Raw genomic sequence first — 27,315 nt, 5'->3', positions numbered from 1 at the left:
TATATACAATTCTTAAATTCATGCCTCAAGATTGAGTGGTGTTGAGGAGGGACCTGTCACCATGTCACACCAGGAAGTCCAATCAAATATGCAGGAAGCTTTAGTATAAGTCCACTCTGCTGTAACTTCTGTAGTCAGAGTTTGTGTTGCAGCTGGAGCCAAACAGCACACTCAAAGTAGCCTACCTTTACAGCTTTTCAGAGGATGAACGTTTATGTCAGGAAAGGCTGAAATTCATCTTCCCTCCATTATCAGAAAATGGTTGTGTTTGTGTTCGGCACATGTTACAGCCAACTGTCCACCTCAGGATGTTCTGCTTTTTCATCTTCAATCTTTGGGAGTAGTTGTTTAAAATGGTGTCTTTCTGTTCTTCAGCTAAAGGAATAATATATATCTGTGAGGTGGGGTCCACACTTCCTAAGTATGTACTTATTAATAATAAATGTTATGAGGACAGAGGGGAATCTGGGCTGTAAGGAAACATGGATTTAGATCATTCTAAATGACTTTTGGTGAATAAAATAGACGTAGAAGTATTTATAAAAAAGAGTGCAAAAAAGGTTATAATACCAGATTAACAGAGCAGGACTGCTACAGGAAGATCTGTGAATGTTCCACCCAGTGTTGGTAAAGTTCACGTTCTACATGAACTAGTTCAGTTCATAGTTCACACATTTTAAAATGAACTAGTTCAGTTCATAGTTCATAATTCCAAATTATGAACTAAGTTCACAGCTCCAAAAAATGAACTAGTTCAGTTCTTTTTTTCAATACGTTGCGAACTATACTCTTTTAAAATTGTTGCCACAGCCAGCAATTATTTCATTAGTTTAACACTGAAACTATGTGTCAGATTTCATCCAGTTTTGAATCCTTATCCAACCAGGATTTACATTAGCATCGAAGGGCCTTCCCCCATTGTTGTTTAAACTCCATTCAGTCCACACTTGTAGCAGTTGCAGCTTTCACCCCAACATTATATTCTCAAAAACATGAGGAAAAACTAGCTTGAATGTCATATATATGCTAGTTTATATAAGCTAGTTTTATATATATGTGTATATATATATATACACTCACACAAACACATACTTAGGAGTTTATATTATATATATTTACAAATATTATGGAAGACAACACAGTAAGCAGGCTATTAATTAATGACATTAATAACCAGTTACCCGATTTTTGTTATCTGTGACTGTGATTGTGGGAAAGTATGACTATTGTGGAATCCATGAGCGCATTTAAACATGAGTCATTAACACAAAACTGGACGCTAAACAGAACGTGACATGGAATGAGAATATCATTTTTGTCATTGTGTGTACGTTGTCATTTGTAGTAAATTAAACATGAGCATTTAGTCCTTTTTGACATTTACTCGTGAATAAGAGATCTGTGGGTAATATATGTCCGTTTGGTAGTAGTTTATACAGGCAGTGCGACACTGGCTGCAGTTGCCTTTGGTTGCCAGATCCACTCAGGTTGAGCTCTACTCAACTGTGGCGCTCTCGCACTTGTTAGAATCTGGCACAGACAAAGAAGCACACGCAACGGTTGGGCAACACTTTAGTGCTTTTGCCTGAACCTTATTGAACGAAATTAAAAAAGAGTGAACGTGACGTTCACAGTCACCAGAATGAACGCGTTCATAGTAACGTTCATCAGGCAGAAATACCGTTCGTTCGTTCAAGTTCACCAAAATTATGAACGAGTTCATGAACTTTCGTTCAATGAACGCGTTCATGCACAACACTGGTTCCACCATAACACAGAATCTATTCCAACAAACAGAAGTGAACAGTTTAGCTGAATCAGCCCTCTTAAGAGTCTTAATTATGTGTGAACTGGCAGCCATACATATGTTACCCATACACATAGTTTACTATTCCAGCACACATCATTAACATCATGAACTCCTCTCTCTGTCTTTTTCTCTGATACACACATATTGTAACTTCATTTGTCATTTGGTGTTTTATTTAATTGATGTGACATGTGTGAAGCATCACTAGGATTTCTTTGTGGTCACCACACTATTGTACTTTATGTATCTAAATGAAAATTCATCAGGACCTCATCACATATATTCTCATTAATTGATATGGAAAAAACTTGGTTCTAAATCTGGTTTTGTTGTAATTACAATCACTCTTTAGTAGCCATGAGTGGATATTGTAGGAGAACCAGCCAGAATGTCCATGTGGGCCCTATAAGGGTTCAACTTGGGCTGCAAATATGGGTCCTATGTGGATTTGTCTGCAGTTTCCATGGTGGCCATATGGGCTTCAAGTGGGTTCTGATGGGTTTCAGGTGGGGGCCAACTGGGTATAGACCTTAAATGGCACCCATTTAGCCCGCCCACATGGGTTCACATGTGGGGTCCATGTTACTGAAACCATGTGGGTGGTTTCAAGCCCATGCCCACTCAGTCCCTATGTAGCCCACATTTAACCCATGTGGGGCCTACATGGACATGCTGGCTGGGAAGTTACAACATATTTAGATATTTTGCATATTTCATTTAAAATATTTCACTATTATGTTGATGAAAAACCTCATCCAGATGGCATTACTTTTATCTGCAACCCATTTATATACACCCCATCTGCTTGGTTCTTATTTCCTTAGATTTTGTACTGTTATTTTTCCATCCTGTAGTTGTGGTGGCAGATCTGCCAGCACCTCTCTAAATACAGGGAGAAAATAGAAAGATGCCCCAAGGAGAGACCTAACATATCAGCTCATATTTACTCACAGTCACAGCTGTCTGGTGGCATTTCAGCTTTTTAATAAAACATTAGGTGCAGGAGGAACTTTCCGAATAATTTTGAAAGTCAAACCAGAATAGTGTTAGCTTTTCAGCATGTGGGAAAATCTCCAGAAACACCTCTGAGACAGGATGCAGTATGGATTCAGAGTCAAGATTCCTCTCATCAGTGTGCTTTCCTTTACACACTGACACTGTTTCTGTCCACAAAACATACTGAACCTTTACATCAGCTGTCATGCACCTGTTTCATCACACATTTTAACACAGAGAATGTAACTTAACTTACACATCAGTATCTTCATACAGTATACCTTATGTTTTAGATACAATAGAAGGCTTTGATCAATTTCATGCCGCTGTGTTACACACAAATATGTTTCTGTATTTTGAATTGTGTTTCCTTCTACCTTGTGAAAGTATGCCCATTACTCTCTCCTTTTATTTGTCTGCTGCAGCAGGAAATGGGGTTGATAAAGATGCAGGTGCAACATTGGGCTTAAAAGAGGCTAAACAGCGCTGTTTGTCACTACAAGCAGCAAACCTTTTAAATAAGCCTTCAAATGTACCTGACAAAATATAACATCATTGCTTTCCCAAATCCATTTCTCTCCATTGATCTGTCTGCTCTCTGCTGCTGAAGAGACGTGTCATTCAGGAAACTCAGACACCACTAACCTCATCTCCTGTATTCTGTCTGAGGTTGTCATGGTCACACAGTGAGCCACAGCAGCAAGTTGAAAAAGTTCAACCATCATAAGCTCTGAGAGTGGCAGCTGTCCAAACCGCTCAGGACAGGTTTTCATTGAACAGTACAATCGTTTTTTCTTGCCATAATTATTCATCCAGGGAAACACTAAGAGGGAATCTGATGGTAAAAAGACTGTAAATGTGTCAGATATCACTTGATATGACTAACTCACACTGATGAAGCTCAATAGAAGCTGATCATCTACTTTTAAATGAATGTGTGGACACATTGTGGATTTAGTCCTCCATCACTTCCATTGAAAGCACATTTCAGATGTTTTAATATTCAATATGAACAGGAGGAATGATTACAGAGAGGAAAACCTCTTTACTGGTCATATGGACACCTGGCTGCTGTTTTAAGATACAGTTAAAAAATGTGAACTTGTCCTTTAAGAGATGTTGCTACGATACATCTCCCTACTCCCCCTCCAACCTTTCTTCCTGACAGATAGAGCTCATAACTCACATAGCTTCTTCAGATCACTTGGCAGTTCAATGCAGACACTTTGTTTTTTACAGCATTTGAAAAAAAGATCATTGCTGTCATTTTTAATGTGAGGACAATAAATATTCCATTATTCATATAAAAATGTTGATTTGCAACTTTAAATCACCTCTAACAAAGACATATTTATGTAAAATGCAATTTCTGGTAGATTTGTTTATTTACAATGGACTGTCTGTTGGAAGCTTAGATTCATGGGTAACAAAAAATATAGCTACGATTACGGCTAAATATTTGGATTTAGCTGCTGCCAAACGAGTCAGTACAGAGCCAATAAAGGTTAAATATCCTGTATTGTACTGTAAGTCTTGTTTCAGAATCACACAGGCTGAAGCAGGTGAACAAAGTGTTACACAAACTGCATCAGTGTGAATGTCTTTAATCTTTGAGATAGAGGAAGGTCTTGATTTATGTAATTTTTCTTTACTGAAAACGTAACAGCACCAGTGATTTTTCTCAATGTATAATAACTCAGATGATGTAATCCTTGTGACTCTCTTCCTATCAGATGTATGTGACGTGCACGGTGCAGGCCAAGGGCACTCGTCTGGCTAAGCCGGTGTTGTCTCTTGGGCTCATGTGTCTGGCCTTCCTCACTGGTCTGAACCGCGTAGCTGAATACCGCAACCACTGGTCAGATGTCATCGCTGGCTTCATCATTGGAACCTCCATCGCCACCTTCCTGGTAAGATTCACAAACATAAACATCATCAGTAGGATAGCCAAACACTGCACTCAAGTATAAGTGGTTGTCAAAATAAGCACTTGAGTGAGAGCACACCTCTGACAGTTACCACCTCTTTCATTTTATGAACATGACTGATGTCATTTCAACCACATATGATCTTCCTCAGATAAAAGTAAAGAAGTGAATACACAACTGTATTTACAGTCAGTTTGTGATCACGTGTCATGTCATCTTCTGAATAGATCATGTGTTATACACCAGGACAATGTACAAAGTGTCATCACTTGTTCCACTAGTTTTGAAATGTACTATTTCACTGTTATGTTTAAAGAGTACATCTTTAAACTTGCACAGCTTTTTGTGGTTTTCTGTTATTTATAGTGTTCTGATGTGGGAACACTGTTTCCAATATTTGTTCCTACCTTGCCATTGAGCTGACAACACATTGTCACACATGCCCATAAACATGGCTGTAGCTACCATTGAGGACACCGAGGTCATGTCCTCGGTATTTCATTCTTGAAGTTTTGTTTCATTGTGAAGTGAAAATAGCCGATGAGACAATTATCCTTGCATCAACAGGCCGTTACGTGACACGTACTTGCAGATACGTATATGCCATGTTAAAACAAAAGTAGTCCACCGGGAATTTTTTCACTGGCCCCCGGCCCCCCAACTGGTTTACTTACCGAACAGCTCCAGCTGTGTTGCGCTTCCGTCAGCAGATTCATCACAAATTCACAAATATACAGCATATTACTGGAAATTTTTAAGTTGCAGTTATATAGTGCTCACTTTCAGAAAAATATTGGCTGGAGTAGATGTTGAACTGCGACTTGAAAATCGCCAGAAATATGTTTTCTACTTTTGTGAAATGGACTTGACCCGATTTTGCAAACTGTTCATTCATTGGATGAGCCCTTTTCTCCTAGCAGGCCGTGCTCCATTCCACATTTTAAGAACAAACAAACAAACAAATATATTGCAGTTATAATTTTGAAATATACAACAATGGAAGTTGTAGAATACTGAAATAGGAGTTGATTTAAGTTGCAAAATTGGAAGTGATAACAACCGGACCATAAGAGTGACCATGACTGAGAAATGCACAGCTAGAAAGCGTTATAAATACATCATGGATAGCTTGTAACTAACAAATAAGTTGTAGCCTTCTGTCTGACCTCAGTATTAGTAAAAATCCTGTCTACAGCCTTGCCCATAAATTGCCATTTGTTCCATAGCCTTGGTTGGTAAATGATAAATGGACTTCTTTCTCGTCTTCCGACCACTCATTCTGTTACCCATTGCCTTGTATTGGCTAATACAAGTAGATGGACATACCATGTAACCAATCAATAAGCTATAATAAAGGAGCTGTACTCTGATGAACAGTAAGATAGGCGATAAGGTTGGATGACAGCACTTTCTGATGTTCTTGTGGTGAGTACAAATAAGTCGTATCAGCCAGAAGTTGATTTGACAGTGTTTAAAGTGTTTTAAGAGAGGCATATGATACTACAATAACTTTGGAGAGGGAGGTGACAGCAAAACAATGCTAGCTAAATTTGATGGTTACGTTGTACCCAGAGGTGGAAAGTAACGAATTACATTTACTCGCGTTACTGTAATTGAGTAGCTTTTTTGTGTACTTGTACTTTTTAAAGTAGTTTTAAAAATCTGTACTTTTACTTTTACTTAAATATGTTTTGTGTGATGAATTGTACTTCGCTACATTTTAAGTCACATCCGTTACTGAGTAAAAAATGTTGGCCGAATGTTTTTTTAAAGCAAAGAGTATCGTACAGAATCATTAACCAGCATGATACAATGACTTAACATTCATGCAGCCTGTTACACCTGGCAGCTAGCTCTCATAGCGACATATAAACTCTAACACAACACAACAAAGAAATGTCCATTAGACGTTGTGCTGTCATCTGGCTCACTCTTCGTGTAGGACGAGGCATTGAGCATGATGCGTTCACGTGAAAAGGACAGCGTCGGAAATGAGAGAATTAAGCGAAAGCTGCACAGGGGCACAGCCTTTTAAACATGGGTACTTGTTTGGTCTTCTTTGGGTAATTTAAAGAAAAGTTATTGCTCTGGTGACTTTGACCCATAGTGATTCATAGATATGCAGTATGACTGTTGGTTTACAACAGGGTGATTGTAGGACTAGGATCAGAGCTTTAGAGGGGCTCAGCTCCTAATGAGAATTTGACATTCAATGCCCTGCAAGTGTTTTAAAAAACCCCAATAATCATTCAGTGTTTCCCACACAATATTTAGAGACTATGGATGGGTTTATTATTTATTTTTAGGGCTGCTGAGATCAAATTTAGAGGTGTTAGAAAATCCCCAAAAAAAGTCTAAAATCGCTCCATGTTTACAGAATCCACAGTTATGCCACCTTCAATTTAATGGTTGTGTTATTTGAAAATGTTTTATGGGATGGTCTTCACTAAAATGACACATATCTCCATAAATGTTTTAAATGTTGTGTGTCGACATATTTTGTCATTGAAGCTAAATTTGTAAATGTATACCTTTATCTTTAATTAAAACAACTAGTTAGAGATTTATGAGCCATCACTTTGTCCTATAGCCCCCCCCACCCACCCCCGTTATAAAAGTAACTAAGTAACTTTTACTCAAAGTATTTTTTTAACAAGCTACTTTTTACTTTTACTTGAGTATATTTTTAGACCAGTACTTTTACTTGTACTCAAGTAAAATTTCATCAAAGTAGTGGTACTTTTACTTGAGTCAAACATTTCAGTACTCTTTCCACCTCTGGTCGTACCAAAGAAAAACCCTATACACAGGAGAGTGTGCTTTTACCAGCAAGTGAAAAGGCTGGGGGAAATGGCCAGGTCAATTATGAGAGCACTCTAACTATGAACACTGATTTTAGAGAGAAAAAAGGTGAGGAGCATATCAGAGACAGATAAGTGGCTCTCTAGGCGACTACAGCTCATGTCCCTCCTCACCTTGAAAACTGCAGTGGGCTTGGTTAGACAAGCTCAGGATGTAGCACAGCAGATAAGCCAGCAGGAGCAGCAGGCAGCACTCACGTACAGGAGGTGACACCATCAGCAGCCATCGATGAAAGTTGGGAGACAGCCTGTGAAAGAGAGAAGTGATGGATGTTAACAAGCTCACTCGGGGGACTCCAGGTATCACTAATGAGGAAAAAAGAAAGAGAAGCAAGGAGCCCCGGCCAATTGCCAAGCATTAGAATTAAGGTGTAGAAAACATGGTAAAAAGGGTCAATAGGAGAGAAAATGTGGAACAGGAAGTAAGGTAAATAAGGGCAGTGTTGCGCAGTGGACAGAACAAATAAATGTAGGAAAAAAATGACATTACTGTAATGAACCTGAAGACATTCAGAGCACTTATGCCAAAGACAAAGCTACTTAGAGCTAGTGGACATCTAGACAGTGTGAGACAGTCCACTGCTAGTACATTCATAAACACAAGTAGTATTTCTTTAACACATGTAAAAAGCTCAGTCCTGCTGAGAGCAATGGCCAAAATAATTTAAAATAGAAAAACAGTGACAATTAAAAGAAATTAGGGTAAGTTTACTAAAAAGGGCTGACAACGCCACCTAGTGTTAATGAGCCTAGGACTCTAAAAACAGGTTCTTAAAATCAGGAGTAACAGAGTTTTAAGAATATTGCTCAGCTGTTAAAAGTAAATGAAAAGGTACTTAAAATCCGATGGCACAGTTAAAACAGGTCTTTATATACAGCTCCCGGCTCCGTGTAGTCCTCGCGTTGCCCACTGTCTTGGACCGGAATCTGAGGAAGTAAAAGAGGGAAAACTCGGCGAGTAGGGTTTCTAAGAGACAGGTACAGACCCATCATTTCCCGGGTCGTAGCAAAACTGCCGACCCAGGCCGGAGTAAAACCGCGTCGACAGAAACCATTGTAGCTTGGTCCTTCCTGGCGCCTGGGGAAACCCCTTCAAGAAGTGATAAAAAGGAATGCAACTCCAGCATGCACAATAATATCCACCAAACCATAAAAACATGTCAACCAATAAAACTGAAAGTAAATAAATAATAAAATGCATAATAATAAAAACATAAAAACATGCATAGACACTGCAAAGAATAAAAAGAATACTTATTACACACACGTAGAAAAAGGGCCTACAGCCAGCAACCTGTTAGACAGAGAGACGGTGGAAAGATTAGAGTAGGTTAGTGCAGCAGCAGAACATCAGATCCAGTCAAGATCCACATAAGAGTGGGAGCAGTACCATACTCTGTACATACGGCCAGAATACAATAGAATAGAATAGACTTTATTGTCATTGCACAAGAAGTACAATTGGTTGTGCTGTGCCTGAAAATAACGAATAGAAAACAGACAGTAATAAATACACAAACACACACACATACACAATCATCCCGAATCAATAAATACAGATATAAATATATATATATATATATATATATATAAAAGTCATTTGAAAGCAGCTAAAAAAAAGTGTTGCACAAGTTGTCCCATTATTGCACATTTGAGTTCTGTTATAATTAAATGACCCTCACTACAGTTCATAACACAATGGTGGGGCAGTGTGGCTCAGTGTGATTGTGTTCAGTTCAGTGATGGCTCTTGAATAAAAGCCTGGTGGTGCGAGCTTTGAGTGTTCTGTAGCGCCTCCCAGAGGGTAACAGAAGAGCCCCACGATCTCTTCTTCCTTAAGTCCAAACTGAGATGCAGTGAACGGAGATAGAGAGAGTCATGCAACCTTGTTTTCGTTGCTAGGTTGTTTCTAAGGGTTTGGGTGACTTGCTGGACAAGTTAACTAGATTGTATTGCATAGGAGTCTACTGATTGTTGTCTGTGTATACTCCATATATTTCCATGGAAATGGAGATAACAACATTGCCATATTAAACTTGTGGGCAATATTGTTTAATATAGATGTATCACAGATCATAAACCTCTGGTGCCATTGATAAACAGTGAGGATTTAGATGAGGTACTACTGCAATGTTAAAGACTCCTGATGTGGTTCAATGCCAAAGCAGAATATGAACCAGGGAAACCACTGGTCATTGTTGATGCCTTGTGTGGCAGCCGTGTGAAGGACAGAGACAACACCACAGAGATTATGATTGCTTGACATGTTTCCCGGGGAGACCCAGGACACGCTGGAGAGGCTATGTCTCTCGGCTGACCTGGAAACGCCTCGGGATGCCCCGGGAAGAGCTGGACGAAGTGGCTGGAAGTCTGGGTTTCCTGCTTGGGCTGCTGCCCCCGCGACCCGACCCCGGATAAGCAGCAGGAGTTGGATGGATGGATGGACATGTTAATGATGTCACTCCCAGTTGGCCAGTATCAATACCAGTGAAGTGGACATGATAAGGTCTGCTGCACAGAAGCATGAGCAGCTAAAAAGTGTACAGAAGCAGATCAGAGATGAATGAACTGAACAAGTGAGTAGCATCACAAACAGTCAAAAGACTATTGCACAGTGAATGATTCATTGTCTACATGTAAGGGTCTTGTCACAGTAGGGTGTCACATTTATAATTCCACAGTCAATGAGACAGGAAATACTGTATGTATAAAATATATACAGGTATATATATGTGTAAAGGAAACTGTGTGGTGGCCTGAAGCATCTGCTGATATTAAATGCAGCATGGAAACATGGCACATGTGCCAGAAAACAAGCTAACACAGCACGAAGAGGCGCTCCAACCTACACCACTGCCTGAGCAGCCTAAAAGATCATCACATGTTAGATTCTTGTTGCTTGGAAATCTTGCACTTGCCAACTACTAGGTTGTTACTAAACGTTACTCCACGTTTGCAAGATTTGGCATTCCTGACCAGATTGTCAGTGATAACAGTCCACAGTACACAGGTGAGACCTGGAAAGACTTTTGCAGGCAGCATGACACTTTGTCACATCCCAGAGCCCAGAGCGCATCAGAAATCTCAACACCAGTGTCTGATACCCAGGCTTCTTTAATATGGAGAGAAGGGGCTGCCGGACTAAAAAGATTAACAAATTGAGAGATCAAGCGTTTGGAGGTGGGAGGTTTGGACATTAGGTCATAAAAGATGTGTTGCTCAGGCAAAGTTTCAAAGTGAGGGATCAACTGCCTAACAAAATTTCTGACTTGCAAGTATCGGAAAAAATGGCTGGAAGGGAAACTGAATTTTGCCTGCAACTGTGCGAAATATGCGAAGTGGTCATTGATGTAAAGATCTCTGATGGCAGTCACGCCTTTGTCGGACCACTGTACAAAAGCAGCATCCATTGTGCCTGGTATAAAACAAGGGTTCTAACAAATAGGGGTGTAGGTAGACAGTCCGGGGAGATTCAACACACCCTTTATCTGCTTCAGAATCTTCAATGTGTTACGCATAACAAAATCATCCTTAAAACATCTAAAAGGGAGATTTAGTTTTGAGAATAGGATGGCCGCTAGGGAGGCACCTGCATGCACTGAAGCTGACCGAGTCTCTATTACAGACCAACTGGGGCAGAGGGAATCTCTCTGCTCGGCTGCAGGAGCAGGGTGACTCCAAAAAAACAATGCTCTGGCATTACAGGCCCAATAGTAATGGCGAAAGACAGGGAGGCTGAGACCTCCCTCGGTTGTGGGTTTGTGTAGGTGAGCCTTAGAGATACGAGGCTTATCAGCCCAAATAAAGGGAATAATGATGGAATCTATCAACTTGAAGAAAGAGGCTGTGAGATATATGGGTATGTTTTGAAAAAGATACATACATTTTGGGAGAACTACATCTGTACCATCTTGACAATATTGACACGCCCAATTAACGAGAGAGGAAGAAGTTTCCATTTGTCTATCATAATTTTGAGTTTACCAATCAGGGCAGAATAATTCAACTTAAAAAGAAGCTTTGGATTCCTGGTAATATTGATCCCAAGATACACAAATTACTCTGTGGAGACTTTAAATGGTAAGTTGTTGAGAAAGGCAGGGTTGAGCCCATCAGACAGATGCATAAACAGACTCTTTTTCCAATTAATGGTAAAGCCAGATAGCTGTCTGAAATTCTTTATAAGATTTAAAAGTGGAGTGAGGGACACCCTAACATCTGACAAAGTCAGAATTACATCATCTGCGTACAGACCGATGGGACTATCAGATGCTCCACGCCCGATGCCAGTAATCTGAGGACAAGATCTAATGGAGATAGCCAGAGGCTCTAGAGCGAGCGCAAAGAGCAAGGGGGAGAGGCTGCATCCCTGTCTAGTACCGCAATGCAATAAGAAAGGGGGAGATCTGTCATGGTTAGTCAAGACCATGGACTTGGGGCACGCATAAAGCATTTTTAAAAGAGTCATGAATTTATCGCCAAACCCGAACTTTTTGAGTGTCGCAAACATGTATCTCCATTCAATTTGGTCAAACGCTTGTTTAGCATCTACAGTAATGAAATAACAGCAGAGTAGATTGGTGGAATACATAATATTTAGCAGGCGACGGGTATTGGAGAAGGTGAACCTATCTGGGATAAAGCCTGTCTGATCGGAGTGGATTAATGTACCAACATACATTTAATCGATTAGTCAAAACTTTTGCAACAATCTTTTGGTCGCTGTTTAAGAGGCTTAAAGGGCGGTAAGACGCGACATTAGTGCTGTCCCTGTCTTTTTTAAGGAGAAGGCAAATATGAGCATCATATACGCTACTGGGAAAGATTCCATCTTAAACAGAGCAATTTATCATTCGAAGAAGAACAGGGGCAATTATATCAATATGTTTTTTATAGAATCTATTCCAAAGCCATCAGGGCCACAAGCTTTACCGTTGGGAAAGGAGCGAATGGCCGTTTTTATTTCCTCTAGTGTGAGGTCAGAATCCAATTCAAGCTTAGCGGCTTCATTAAGAGTTGGAATGTTCAAAGAATTATAAAAAATGATCAAGGTCTGAGTCAGTGGGGTTAGACTTGGAGGTATACAACTGACTGAAAAAATCTAAAAATCTGTCATTAATAAGTTTGGGATCAGTTATCAATTGTCCAGTGGCAGAGGAAATTTTATGTATTGCCCTGTCAGCCTGTACACCTTTTAGCTGCCTAGCAAGTAATTTGTCAGGCTTATCTCCTAGCTCAAAGTGCTTTTGCTTAAGTTTGCGTATATAATTTCCAACCTGTTCTCCCAACATCTGGTTATGGTCATACTTTATCTTCAGGATGGCGCTAAGGGTGCCTTCATCATTTGTATTGCGATAAGTGTCTTCCAATGCTGCTAACTCAGCCTCAATAACTGCAAGACGCCTCAGCCGGGACCTTTTAATGGAGGATTGATATGATATGATATGTGCTACCTTAAATGACTCCCATAGAACTGAGTCAGAGACTGCCCCATTATCGTTAGTAAGCAGGAATTCTGAAATCTTAGCTGAAATAAAGTCATGAAATGCTTTATCTGAGTTTGGATTGAAAGAGGAGCATGATCAGACACTAAAATACTATGATCTGTTGAACTGAGCGTGTGCGAGATTAGCTTAGAGTCTACTAAGAAGTGGTCAATTCTGGTAAAAGTATCATGTACAGGAGAAAAGAAAGAGTATTGCCTCTCAAGGGGGTGCTGGAGCCTCCAAATATCAACTAAATCGAGCGATTTCACCAAATCATTGAGGACTGGCACAGATTTCAACGTTGGGGCAGCTTTGTTGGAAGACGTATCCAACTGAGGGTCAAAATAGCAATTAAAGTCGCCCCCAATGATTATATTATGAGTATTATATTCTGCACAAAGATTGAAAACTGGATCCGTTGTTATGGAATTGAATACAAACGGGATAGTTTTGCGGATAAGGATGGCAACCCCTCTCGCCTTAGATGAAAAAGTAGATTGGTACACTTGTGACACCCATAAAGATCTCAAACGTCTCTGCTCTGTAGGTTGAATATGGGTCTCCTGCAAAAAAAAAATGATATCAGATGACAAGGATTTTAAATGTGAGAGTACTTTCCCCCTCTTAAGTGCCCTGCCAAGCCCTCTACAATTCCAGGAAGTAAAAGTAATAGGACTCATTCCCGGCCTGGCACGGTGACTATCCTGCATTTAGAAAACAGAATAACAGAAAATAAAGGCTGACATGACAAACATGACAAGAAACTGGCAGTTTGATACACACAAAAAAACCCAAGAAAAGCCAAAAGCCGCAACAGGAACTAAGCGGCAGAACCCTCTGTCCATCGTGGAGGCTGCTGGGTAACAGAGACGGCTAAGCCACACGGAAATAAACTTGCCTATACTAACAGCACAGTGTGCACCTCCAAAATATAGATTAATAACAGTTAGGTGCACCTATAGGAGCATAGTTATAACAAACAGTCGCTTAAGCCCATACTTAAAATGTTTGAGGGAGTGAAATATAGATAGGTCAATTATAGAAAAGAAAAATAGTACCGGGGTAAACAAGGTTGGGCTGAAAAACTCAGTTGGGCCACCGTTTTCTTCTCCCTCTTTAATGCCCACTATCCTGACGTTAAGCCTACGAGAGCGGCCCTCCAAGTCATTCAATTTAGCTTTGAGGAGCCCGTTAGCCACCCCACCCCCCCATAATAAAAACAAAGTACAGAAAAATAGAAAGACATAAATAAAATGATTGCAGCATAAAATAATAAACTAGCTTTAAAATCATTAAAAGGACAAAGAGTGCAAATGAAAGATTAAAATGTAAAGTGCTTTAAAAGAGCTCAATCATAAGCACAGGAGAAGAGAAATGTTTTTAACCTGGATTTAAAAGTGTTCACAGTTGGGGCTGATTTCAGTTCTGCTGGTAGTTTGTTCCAGTTGTGTGCAGCATAACAGCTAAAAGCTGCTTCACCATGTTTAGTTTGAACTCTGGGCTCAACTATCTGACCTGAGTCAGTAGATCTCAGAGCTCTACTGGGTTTGGTAATGGGCCATTTGGTTCCATTGTCACACAAATCACGCACAGAGATTCAGAATCAGGTGTTCATGGACGTCGGAACTATTTTCTGAGAGGGGTCACTGTGAGCTTTAATGGCCAAATCTCTCCTGCGTCATGGTGCTGCGCAGCCAGGTTTTCAGCCTGCTCAAGGCTGAGAAAGAGCGCTCAGATGCCGCGACAGATATGGGCCAGACAGAGTTTAATGAGCATTAATTATATGAACAAGATAAATATAAGTCAGACAAACTGAGTTTAAATTCAGATACAGAATGTTTCCTAGCAGCAGCTGAAAGAAAGAATAGGAGAAAAGATAAACTCTCTCTCACTGTTTTTTCCTCTCTGATCCTCTTTCCTCCTCTTATGTAGGACAGAGAAAGGCCAGTGCTTTTTTTTTGCAGTGTAGAGGGTTTGAAGAGAGCGGGTCGGGTCTGTGATAAGGCTTCGCTCAGCCTCTCACACAATGCTCCATTAATGTTGGTCCTGCTTAAAAATACTAAAGTGCCATTAGTGATGGACAGAGATAGGAAAAGTACAAAGACAACATGTTTTGACTATCAGAGAAACACTTTCCTCTTTTTTCCACTCTCTCTCTCCTCTGTCATCTCCTCTCTCTCCTCTCTTCTGCTCTTATCTCTCCCCTGCTCACCTCTTCGCTCTACTCTCTCCTGTCCTTTCTTCTCCTTCTATACTCTCTCCTCTCCTTTCTTCTCCTTCTATACTCTTTCCTCTCCTCCTTCTCCTCTGCGTTCTCCTCTTCTCCTTCTCTGTTCTCTCCTCTTCTCTTCTGTTCTCTCCTCTTCTCTTCTGCTCTCTCCTCTCCTCTGCTCTCTCCTGTACTCTCCTCTCCTCTCATCACACCAGGAGCTTCACTTATTTAAACACAGGAGCCTTCAAACAAACACCTCTCATTATCACAGGGAACAGTGAATCAAAGAGCAGATTGGCCCACTCTTGGCTTTGCAGCAAAGCTTCTTCTTATGTATAAATGATCCTCACTAGAGTCAGCTGATATATGGAGAGCAATAAAATCCCTACAGATAGGCACTGCAGTGCATACTAACCTTGTGTTTCTTAGAAATGAAACTCCTGGAAAGGTTATTCTAATTCAGTACCAAAAAAACTGGACCTATCTGCTCAGAATGAATGATATGAGGTAATACAGTATATTTAAATAATTGGTATTCAATTAAAATTCACTGAGGGCCAATTTGTGAACATCATAATATCTCTTAAACTTACAGCATTAACTTCATTTCATCTCTAATAACATCTCTCCTCTTTTCTCCGTTTGTATCTCATTGATGGTTGAGTCTCCCCACATGTCCAAATGCATGGATCTGATTGGCTGATTAGTGTCACATGAGAATATTGGCTATACACAATGATCTGTGAGTTTTCTGAGGGCCGCTCCACTTTTACCTTAATAGCTGGAGAGGCTATGCCCGTTAAAATAGAAACGCTGTGACAACTTTTAACAATCCTCAATACTTCATCAGGTGCGGGTTCTGATAGGACCGTGTCTGGGTCCAGATCCGGCCCACCTATTAGTCATCTCTGATTTTAACCGTCATGGAATACTGAAGCTGACCTCATATGTCTATATAACTTAGAATAGCTCTCAGTAATAGGTGCAGGCATTTTCATTTCAGTAATCAAGTTAAAATGGCTTAGAGTCCATGTAAAGTAAGAATAAATATGTGTTCTGAGTTTGACATACCACAGAAAAGTGTCATGTTAACCACCCTGTCAAATTTGAATGATTAAAAAAATCGCTGAATATATGAAATTAGGCTTCAAGGTTGTGTAAAAATCAGCCTCTTTCTCTGCTCCATAACACTGTGGGCATCACCACCTCAACCAGAAACATGGACATCCGATCCTGCCAGCTTAAGAATGATTAAATGAGCCCTTTGCGCCTGTGGGATGAGATTCGTGGCAAAATTCCTACTAATTCATCTCAAATCGTAACTGTGTCCAGAACACGCAGGCATCATGCACACATTGTAACAATCAGCAGAGTTTACCCTGCAAACATGTCTGTGCCTTTTCTGTTCAGCATCAGTAATACAATTCTAGAAAGAAGTCAAAGTAGCCCTGGATCTTTTACCATTATATGTACATGTGTATGCAAAGTGGAAATGTTAAGAAACAAACCAGCGTGTAACAATGAAAATGGGATTTCTATCAAGACATGTTTTGACAATACTCAGAATATCCCATCAATATGGAACCCTGTCTCCTTTATCCATTCATATATGCAGATGTGTACGAGACTGACAACATCTGGATATTGCCCCTCACATACTGTTCATATTCTACAACCTCACAGTATTCTGGATCAGTTGTGACCCAGTCTAAGAATCTCCTCATAAAAAGTGTTTGTTGAACCACAGATGTGTTTAGAAAGCATCAATAGTGAATCTGACTGATCAATAAATGTGATTAAACCTTGATTCATGTTTCAGAGAGCAGAGAGAGTGTATTTTTTAGCTTTTACACCACTAAACATCTCCTATCACACAATATCATGTCCTATTTAACCTAAGACATGAAAATATAACATAGCAATAATGATGTAAATGTATTTATAACTTTATGGAAGTGTGGCGTTTATTGTATAACCATTAGAAGGGTAAATAAGGGTCAACTTTATTGATCCCTATAGGGGAAATTCAAAATTGACACAACAGTATTCCTGTAATAAATGATAATAAAATAAAATATGATCAACTCAAAATATGATTAAAAATATATATATAAATACCATATATGATAAACTATCTCTAAAATAATCGGCAATGTTCCTGAGATCAGTCATTAGTTTGAATCCAAAACTATTAACTATTCATTTAACATGAAATAATATTAAAAAAATAAACACATACTTTAAGACATGGGGAAGTCATGTGACTTAAAGAGCACCATATATACAAAGTATAGAAAACAAAATCACCATCATCTATTTTAAACTGGTTTAGCAAGATACAACATTTACGCCTGGCCTCAGTAGAAACATTTACCACAGTAATAACAATGACCAGTCATTAAACCCAGTGCTGCTCGACTTGAGTTGTGTGATGTGTTTTAATGTTCATCTATAATCATATTTTTAAAAATGAAAACTCCCATGACCATCTCCCTGTCCACCTCATTCCTGAATCATAAACTCATTTTGGATTTACAGATTGTTACTTTCTATACATATAATGCTAGAGACAGTGATGGAGACATACTGCATCATATGTGAGCTTAGTGAGTGATGTTTCTGTTGCAGACTAAATAAAGTTGGCTTATTGATGCTCATAGTTCAGAGGTAAAAAGTTTGATTTTTGTAACTGAGTAAGCAGCTATTAATGTGTGGTGATTTATTGGAACAGTTCTTACTGTAATTAAGTATTTGTTCTTATAAACCCTGATCTGGGCGGCCGGAGGTCCTGTGATGCATGTACCCCCCCACCCCATCTCTCTCCCATGTTTGCTGTCTGTCTACTGTTAAATAAAAATGTCAGACTATGCCAGACTAAATCTTTAATGAATAAATAAACCCTGAATTTCTGAGCTCAGCTGCAGTGTGACTTCCAATTTGGCATTTGGCTGATGGAACGAAATTGGAGATTGGTGATGAACCAAAAATAAGAACAGAGACCTGATTGGTTGTTAGTGGTTGATGACATTTCTTTGCATTTCTGATCTGTACAAAGTTCCTATAGGCTGCACTGCTCTGTAGGAAGTAATGAACTAATGGAGGGCTCAACACCGCTCAACACATTTCCCAGCCCCCAGCCCTCAATGTGTGTGTGTGTGTGTGTGTGTGTGTGTGTGTGTATCTCTTCTCTGCTCAGTCAACTTGAAATTGGTTATTTCATTTTCAACCTCAAAGCCACATTTTGCTCCTTATTACACATCTATCATAGCTACAGCAGTACCCCCAGGAAAAACACACACACACACACACACACACACACACACACACACACACACACACACACACACGTGACCTACATACTTGGGTTACTCTCTTAATCCAAACAACCACTCAGGAATCTCTCTCAGTTCTTGAAAAACACATCTCCATCCTCTGCTGGGAGACTTCAGTGTGTGTGTGTGTGTGTGTGTGTGTGTGTGTGTGTGTGTGTGTGTGTGTGCATGTGCATGTGCATGTGCATGCGTGTAATTAGCTGTATTTGTACATTTTCATTAATGTGTGTATCCTCTCTGCTGTGTGCGTTTGTGTGTGTGTGTGTGTGTGTGTGTGTGTGTGTGTGTTGTAGGTGGTGTGTGTGGTCCACAACTTCAAAGGCAAGTTATTGCTGAGTGAGGATTCACCAGGAGAGCAGCGGCCCAACCCGGCTATGTTGAACATGGGCCAGGTGGAGAGCCCTCTAGAGAAGTACATCGCCTCACAGGTCAGTACAGCTCAACACACACACACACACACACACACACACACAACACACCTGCACTCACCACACACACCTGCTTATCTGCTGGATCAAGTTGAATCACTCTATAATACAGTGTGTGTGAGAGTGTATCACTGTACATCAGGGTTAGGTTCATGTGGATGTGTGAACTCTTATACTTGTATTATCCTGCTTTTCCTGATCCAGTCAAGATGTTAGGTGCTAATGAGATGCTTTATGTTGATAAACTGTTAATATAGTCACAGCACAGGCAGTACTGCTGGAACTGATGAATTCATTAGCACTCAGCTTCATGTAGGGCTGCTTGATTATGGAAAAACGATTATTTGGGTCAAAATTATAATCACGATTATTAAGACGATTTTTTTAGACTTTAGAAACATGCTGCATTTATTGGTCATTTCTTGTCCATTCAGCTTAATTAATTTTCTCTTCAGCAGCAGCCTTTTATCTGCCACTTAATGCAACACACAGCAGAAAATGTGCAGAGATATTAGAGCTGAGCAAGTTACCATGACGATAGTTCACCCATCACATCCTGTTTTTTAATAATTAGTCAGTAAATGTGCACTTTTATTTACTGTTAAAACATTTCACTGTGTGTTTCAGCTTCTGTCCAACTAACGGACCTGCGTTAGTTGGACCTTTGTTATTGTGCACTTCTCATTATTATTAACAGACAAAGTTGGGGCCTGTAATATTACGTGAGATTCCCGGAAGAAAAGACAAAACAGGAGAGAGGAAGGAGACAGGTCTAAAATATGGGAGAAACCCGGGAAAACAGGAGTGTTGGCAGCTGTACAGTGCATGCTGTGGGGGAGGGATGGAAAATGCATGCACAGCTTTTTGCAGACTGTTTCTATACAACGTTGCACATCGGAAACGTTCCCCCCCCGATTTTATTAGTCTTGAGATCATTTGGCCCTAAAATCATAATCACGATCAAATTTCATTAATTGAGCAGCCTTAGCTTCATGATGTTACCAGCGGCTAACAGGCCTCGGTTAGCAAATAAACACAAAGACACAAACTCAACCAAACTACAGTATTTCAAGTATGAGGGAAATCATTTCTCACTCATATAGACTGTAAACTAGGTCTTCTCTCTATGTCTGCCTTCCACACTGAGGTTTTCCCTACTCATTAATCACAGGAACATTGCACATTATTTTATTGTATATAGTATTTAGAGATTGTTTATTTGTATATTTTATTTTATTTTTTATCACTTCACCATTAAAAGGCTACTGTTGTGTTAAAAGTTAAAATTAGACCATTTATAAAAATGTGTTATTTAGTAAAAACAAGTAAGGAACCAGTTAAATAAATATGTTCACATCTCCTCTAGCTTTAGGTAGAGTGTTCCATCATTCATAATTAAAGAGAGCAGCACTTCCTATTTTGTGTGTATTTAAAAACTCAGCAGTAGATGATCTGAGTTGTAAATTGAGAGTCTGTGATGAAGGCCGGTTCCCTAAAAACAAGTCAAAGAAGCTTCAAATGTATTCCAAAAGATACTGGGAGCCTGTGAAGTGTTGCTAAAATGGGAGTAATATCTCACTCTTCCTTATTTTGGTTAAAATTCTAGATGAACAATTTTGAATGAGTTGAATTTTTCAAGTGATTGCTTTGGAAGTCCAGTAAAAACAAAATTGCAGTAGTCCAATCTATTAGAAATAAATGCATGAATACGGTAAGTTAATACAAAAATGAAATGCTGATGCTTGTGTGTTATTGTGATAACCAACTGAGGGTCGACTGTTTGACTGATTCTAAACAGGACATTTGAAACACATCACTTATTCCAGGAAAAACCTTGCATAAGAAAAGATGTAACAGCTTCGAGTGAACTAGACTCAATGACTTCAGTTACATAAATATTCACAAACTTAAATGTTACCATCTATGCTATTTATACTTATTTTTAAAACAGCCACATAGACTTGTAGGGATGCCAAAATATTGATGCTGAAAATTACCATACGCACACACACACACACACACACACACACACACACACACACCTACACACACATATATGTTGTTGTAGGAGACAGATGATGAAGATGAAGAGTCTTGGTACATTAAGGAGCGCCTCCAGTCCTTCCTGCGCTGGCTGCAGGGACTCAACTGGTTCCAGTGTCTGAGAAACAAAAGGCAAACAAACTATGTGATAGTTTGATACTTCACCTCTGCTAAATCTCTGGACACAACTCTACCTCTCTTTCTATTCTACGTTTTCAGTTAGGATCCCCCCCCCCCCCCCCTTCAAATACATCACACATAAAGTGTATGTCCATCCACCTGTTCTTATTCCCATTTTCAATTGATTTCAAACAGAAACATTGCAAATAAAAGAAGTTTTTGAGGAGGAAAAGTTTGCTTCATCAATGAAAGCAAAGTATGACAAAGTGCAAAGAAAACAGATTTAGTGAATAAATCATGACGCATGAAGATTGTGACTTAAACATCCACTGCAGAGAGGAAAAACCAGTAGCAGATAAAAACCATCAGATCTGTGAGGAGACGAGGAGACTGTGACATTCCTTAAATTAGTACTTCAAAGAAATGTCAAATTTCCATCATGTTTTCCAAAGCTTTGCACCGCTTTAGCTTTGACTGCCGTTCTTTTAATGACTTCATCATGTCGCATCCTTTTCTGCAGCACTGGTTTCATGACACAGACTGGAGAATCAGCGCCACCAGCTGTTTATCTCAATAAGCTAAAACCAAATATTTGCATAACAGCAGTGTAGTTCATTTATTTATTTATTTATTTATTATTAATTTATTAATTTAACCGGAATGTGTGTAAGATGTGCTTTATATCTGGATGGAAACCTAACCAATGACCCACATATCAGCTGAGTATGTGTAATGTATGAATACTGGTTTCTATCTAGGTTTCTAGCTAGGCTTCACAATGTGTTTCAAGATTTCTGTGGGCGGGTCTGAAAATCATAAACCCTGAATAGCTGAGTTTGCAGCAGAAAGATGCAGCGTCCATGTTTCTGGTAGAGGTGGTGACTTTGATGGACAGGTGACACTTGGTAGGGGGCGGGGTTTCAGTGAACTCGGCAGGCACTCCCACAGCGTTTGGTAGCAGAGAAAGAGACTTTTAGAGTTTTACACAAATTTGAAGCCTAATTTCATATATTTGGCGATTTTTTTAATCATTCAAATTTGGCAGGGTGGTTAACAACACACTTTTCTGTGGTATGTCAAACTCAGAACACATAATTATTCTTACTTTACACAGACTTTAAGTGACAAAATATTGACACTAATTACCTTTAAAAACTCACCATGTTCACATTTTCTGATCTAGAGCATCTTTCAGCAGGGCAGGACACTCAGAACATTCCTAAAATTCACAAATCAGTGTTACATAAAGAGTGTTTCCTGATCTGCCACCTCAATGATAAAGGCTTGGTTAGTTTTAAACACAAACATTACTTGGTTAAGGTGAGATCCTAGTTAGGGTTCAAAGAAACTAATATTACCTGTTGGTTGGAAACAATAGACTAATGTACCCCTCTAAAGGGATACTCAGAGACAATCCTAAGGATGTTATAGCTGCTATCAGCTAAAATCAACCAGATCAAATGCTGATCATTTCCACCTTAAAGTCTGTGTAAAGTAAGAATAAATATCTGTTATGTGTTTAACCACCCTGCCAAATTTAAATGATTAACAAAATCTGAAATTAGGCTTCAAATATGTGTAAAAATCAGCCTCTTTCCCTGCTCCCAGACGGGGAGTGCCCACAGAGTTCGCTGAAACCCCGCCCCCTACCAAGTGTCACCTGTCAATCAAAGTCACCACCTCTACCAGAAACATGGACGCTACATCTGAGAGCTTTCTGCTGCTTACTCGGCGGCTAACTCAGATAACTGGCTAACTGTAGACTGTAGTAGTAGTAGTGTGTTCTGAATGTATTTATACATCTACAGCAGCAGGGACGGGTTTATGGTAATTTTCAGGCCCGCCCACTAAATCCTGAACACAGAAATCTTGAAACACAGTGTGTGAAGCCTAGCTCCACAATTCAAATCTAAATGGTTGAAATGCTTTTTACACCTTTTTTAGAAATACATTTATGACCTATTTAATGTCTGAATTCACTTTACACAGTCTTTAATGTTAATTCAGTGATACTTAGCTGTTGTCAGTTTGTGTCTGTACTGATCCAGTAGCTCATGAAAAATAAGGTTTGCCAGATTTAGTAGCTACACCTCTTATTTCAGTATGCAACATAATTAATATTTATTATTTAATCAACATTGCACATCTACAGCCGATATATTTTTATTATCCATGCTAACTAGTGAATTTGCTCTGTGTGTTAGAATAACATTTGACAGATGCAGATGGCAGTTCCAGTATTGTGGCATTATGGTCATTCCTATTCATCGTGTTACTGTTGATGAGAGACAGGAAGCATCAATGAGTTTTACAATCCTGCATTCTTCTGAGACACATGCTGTCATTAGAACAGCTGATGGAGACATTGTCAGTTCTAGAGTGTGAACTGTGAGACAAATACTCAGATTGAAAGGATTCAGAGGATTATTAACCACATGGTAGATAACAAGACCCTCCCAGTGCCTCAGAAAGCTGTGCTCTAATCAATAACAGGTCCTTTTCCAAGTTTTCCTCCCTAAAGCTGACTGAAAACCACATCATTGTCCCACTGTGTTCAGATTTTAAAAGAGCAATGAACATGAATTATTAAACATCAACAGTAAAAACACTGCTATTTTTTACTGTTGAATATTTACAGTATGAGTCTCTGAGGTGATTTGATCCACAAATAGTAACGATCAGTGTATGAAGACACTACTATTCATGTTTGTTGCCATGGATGCCAAACTGAAGCTGGACATACTCATTAAGTTCTGCATGTGTAGTGTGTTAGAATAGCAACTAGGCCAAAGGATAAATTCACAATATCTACATACTCATACAGATACTCAACAGCTTATTGGTGGCTGTAATCCTTCACAAATTGGACCTCAGTGAATTTGCATTGAATATCCCTGATCTACATGATGAAGGATGTATATACATATCACATGACAGTATTCATCACCTGACTCGACATGTTGGACTTCATTTAGGCAAGGTCACCACATTCCCCTATCTCAATAAACTACAACAATAAGACCCCAGGTTTAATAAAGTAGAATGCTCCTTTAGAAAAATCTATGTTGGTTAAATCCCAGTCCTTTGGCCTACTGAGTATTCAGTGAAGCCAAAGACAGGATTAGGTTGATTCAGGCGATTTTAACACTGTCCAGAGTATTTGGCGAGTGTTGCTGTGCTTTTCCCCCTTTCTCTTTGCATCAGAGTGATATATCTGTTTTTATATATTCTGTGTGTGCACAGTACCAGATCTAATAGCACTGTGTTTATATTTACTCTAGCCTGCTGGGTTTTCTTTTCTCTTCCTATAACAAGATATTTAGCTGCAAAAATGTAAGAAAAAAACACACACACAGCTTCTATCTGATGGTTCAATTCTCAGTTTCCTGCTGTGAGTGCCTAACAAAGAGCAGAAAATCTCACTCTCTCACATCGGGTGCGACTGGCTTGGTGGAAAATTGCCTGCTCTAAAAATAGCCGGGCATAAAGATGCCTGGAAGCTAAACAAGCCACAGTGAACAAAATGCCAGGGCAGGAAGAAACCTTTGAGAAGACAAAAAAATGAATCCCATGCTTTTATTTCATTATTTTCTCTGGAGGAGTGGAATGATATGACTTCATGTCTCTACCGCATCTCACCACCGCATGCTGAACCCAGCTGGAAGACGCTATAGACGTAGATTTATCACCAGCTAAGTATGATATCCCTGGAAGATAATGAGTGAAACAAGCTCAAGTAATCATTTGATCAGATCGTTGTACCAAATCTGCTTTGTGAGAAAAAGTATACAGTTTTCTCTTTGCCTTTAATAAAACACCCAGGAGGAAATCACATTTTGGACGGTGAATTATTGCATCTTCTATTAGAAACACAACAGGAGAAAACTGCCACATGTGGAAGATATTTCTTCCAATATAAATGCTAACGCTATGCTAATATCTCTCCTTAGTCAAAGAAAAACTTTAAGGCATTAGGAATTCTTATGTAAATGTACAGATGTGCTGTACAGTAACATCTGGCAAATTGAATGTTTTTTATAAAACTGGCTTATCATTAAGCATCCATAACAAGCTATCAGCCTGACACTGAATATCATGTCAGTGCATTCATCCTCATTACATCAGATAACAACTGCAAGGCTACTTTAACACTCAGGGAGTCAAGTCAGTGGTTTGAAGTGGCAACCAAAACAGACTGCTGGATGGAATTTTAAAGTAATAGTACAACATGTTAGGAAAATGCTTATTTGCATCTTATTGAGAGTGAGATGAAAAGATTGATTCTTCTTTAATCCAGTCTGTGTGTTTAGTACTGAGCAGGAGTCAGGATGTGTTTAACTTAGCTCAGCAAAAAAAAATGGAAGTAGGAGGAAACAGCTGATTTGTCTGTGTTCAAAGTTTAAAAATACACCTGCCAACACCAATGCTAATGATACTTGATTAACACTTTGTATCATACTTCTTTAACTCAGACATAAAATTAGGCAGAACTCAGCCAGCATGTCCATGTGGGCCCCATAAGGGTTAAATTTTGGCTCCAATATGGGTCCCAAGAGGGTTTGTCCACAGTTTCCATGGTGGCCCTACCTGTGTTTGCCTAAATGGGCTTCAAGTGGGTTCTGACTGGGTTTAGGTGGGGCCCAACTGGGTGAGACCCATGTAGACCCTATATGGGGTCTAAGTGGGATCAGAATGGACCTTAAATGGGGCCCATTTAGCCAGCCCACATGGGCTTCACATGTGGGGCCCATGTTTCTGAAACAATATGGGGCCGATACAATTTGCCCTGTTCATGTCCATGCCCTCTTAGGGCTCTTATGAGCCCCATAAGGATTACATCCCTTATGGGGCTCATACAGTCAGCCCATGTGGGCTTAACATGTGGGGCCCATGTTACTAAAAAAACATGTGGGACCAGCAAAATTCATCCAGTTCAAGCCCGCTCAGTACCCACATAGCCCGCATTTAACCCATGTGGGGCCCACATGGGCATGCTGGCTAGGAAAGGATACTTTGGGATTTTAGGCAAAGTCTAAAATCTCAAACTATTTCTTGCCAAACAACAGTGTCTCCATCCACTGCAGAGTCTCTCTGGCTGCCAGATATCAGTGATAGGGTTTGGGTTTGGATCTCTGTACAGGCATGATGTCACCAAACCAAGAAATGTCAAGAAGTAGCCACATTATGTCATTTCCAAAGTCGTGTTTGTGAAGAGATTGAACAGATGAGATATAAGGTGTTAATCAGTGAGTGTTAGAGGTGTTGGTTAACATGTCACTCTTCATGCCAATCATGAACTTGAAGTAGCTGATTCTATGTATCGTATGCTGGTATATTTGTAGCATGATGAATATGTACTGTACCATATACTACTTTAAGTTACGACTAAGTGTTTCTGATCTGTTACTTTTATAGATAAGTTAAGGTAACTAACAGCTTGGTTAAAGTTAATGAATGATTCACATGTATTGTTAAAATAAACCAGCCCTGACTTTTGTTAGGAGAGGAAAGCTTTGGTCTCAAGTGTTGAAGCCACGTTCATTGTACATGCAACCATCCACCCTGACCTCCTTCTGCAGATGTTTGTGGTGTTGTAACAATATCACACGGCTTCTGAGAGAGAGCAGGTCAATGTCTTTTATCAGGAAAACAGAGGTTGTTTTAAGCATTATATAAAACATTTTGTCTTTTTACTGAAGAGGACTGCCTCGATAGAAGAAGAACCATCTTTACCCCTCCTTCCTCTACTTCTCTTGCTGCACTGCCAAACACACACTGGTTGGATTAGAAAATCAAAGCTTCTACTCTGCATGAACAAGCGCTCTGTGCTTCTGCTTCTTACTGGCATGCTTTTATATGCTGTGGTGTTTGCTAACCAGCCTTGTGTCTGATTCTGGTGTGTTTTGAAAGTGTGGAAGTCTTTAACTTAAACTTCCCCAGATTTCAAATCTCTTTCCATGTGGTTGTTTACTGCAGTGAAAACCACCATGAACAAATCTTTTACTTGGAGTCTTCCCTCATACTTATATTTGTCCTGTTTGACTCCAGGAAATGAAACCTTTAAGAGAAGCTTTTCAGGGATTCCTCCAAATAAAAGTA

General features: G+C 39.5%; 1 protein-coding gene across 1 annotated transcript in view; it reads left to right on the top strand.

The window, feature by feature from the left end:
* Positions 1–27,315, top strand: part of plppr5b (phospholipid phosphatase related 5b) — a 148,483-nt gene that overhangs the window by 121,070 nt on the left and 98 nt on the right. The window contains exons 4-5 of the mRNA XM_053342479.1: positions 4,540–4,716; positions 18,919–19,053. Coding sequence (XP_053198454.1) covers positions 4,540–4,716; positions 18,919–19,053 — 312 coding nt within the window. The remainder of the gene's footprint in view (positions 1–4,539; positions 4,717–18,918; positions 19,054–27,315) is intronic.

Source organism: Scomber japonicus, chromosome 21 (genome assembly GCF_027409825.1).
Source record: "Scomber japonicus isolate fScoJap1 chromosome 21, fScoJap1.pri, whole genome shotgun sequence".
Taxonomy (NCBI): Eukaryota; Metazoa; Chordata; class Actinopteri; order Scombriformes; family Scombridae; genus Scomber; species Scomber japonicus.
This window is presented reverse-complemented; position numbering and strand designations above follow the sequence as displayed.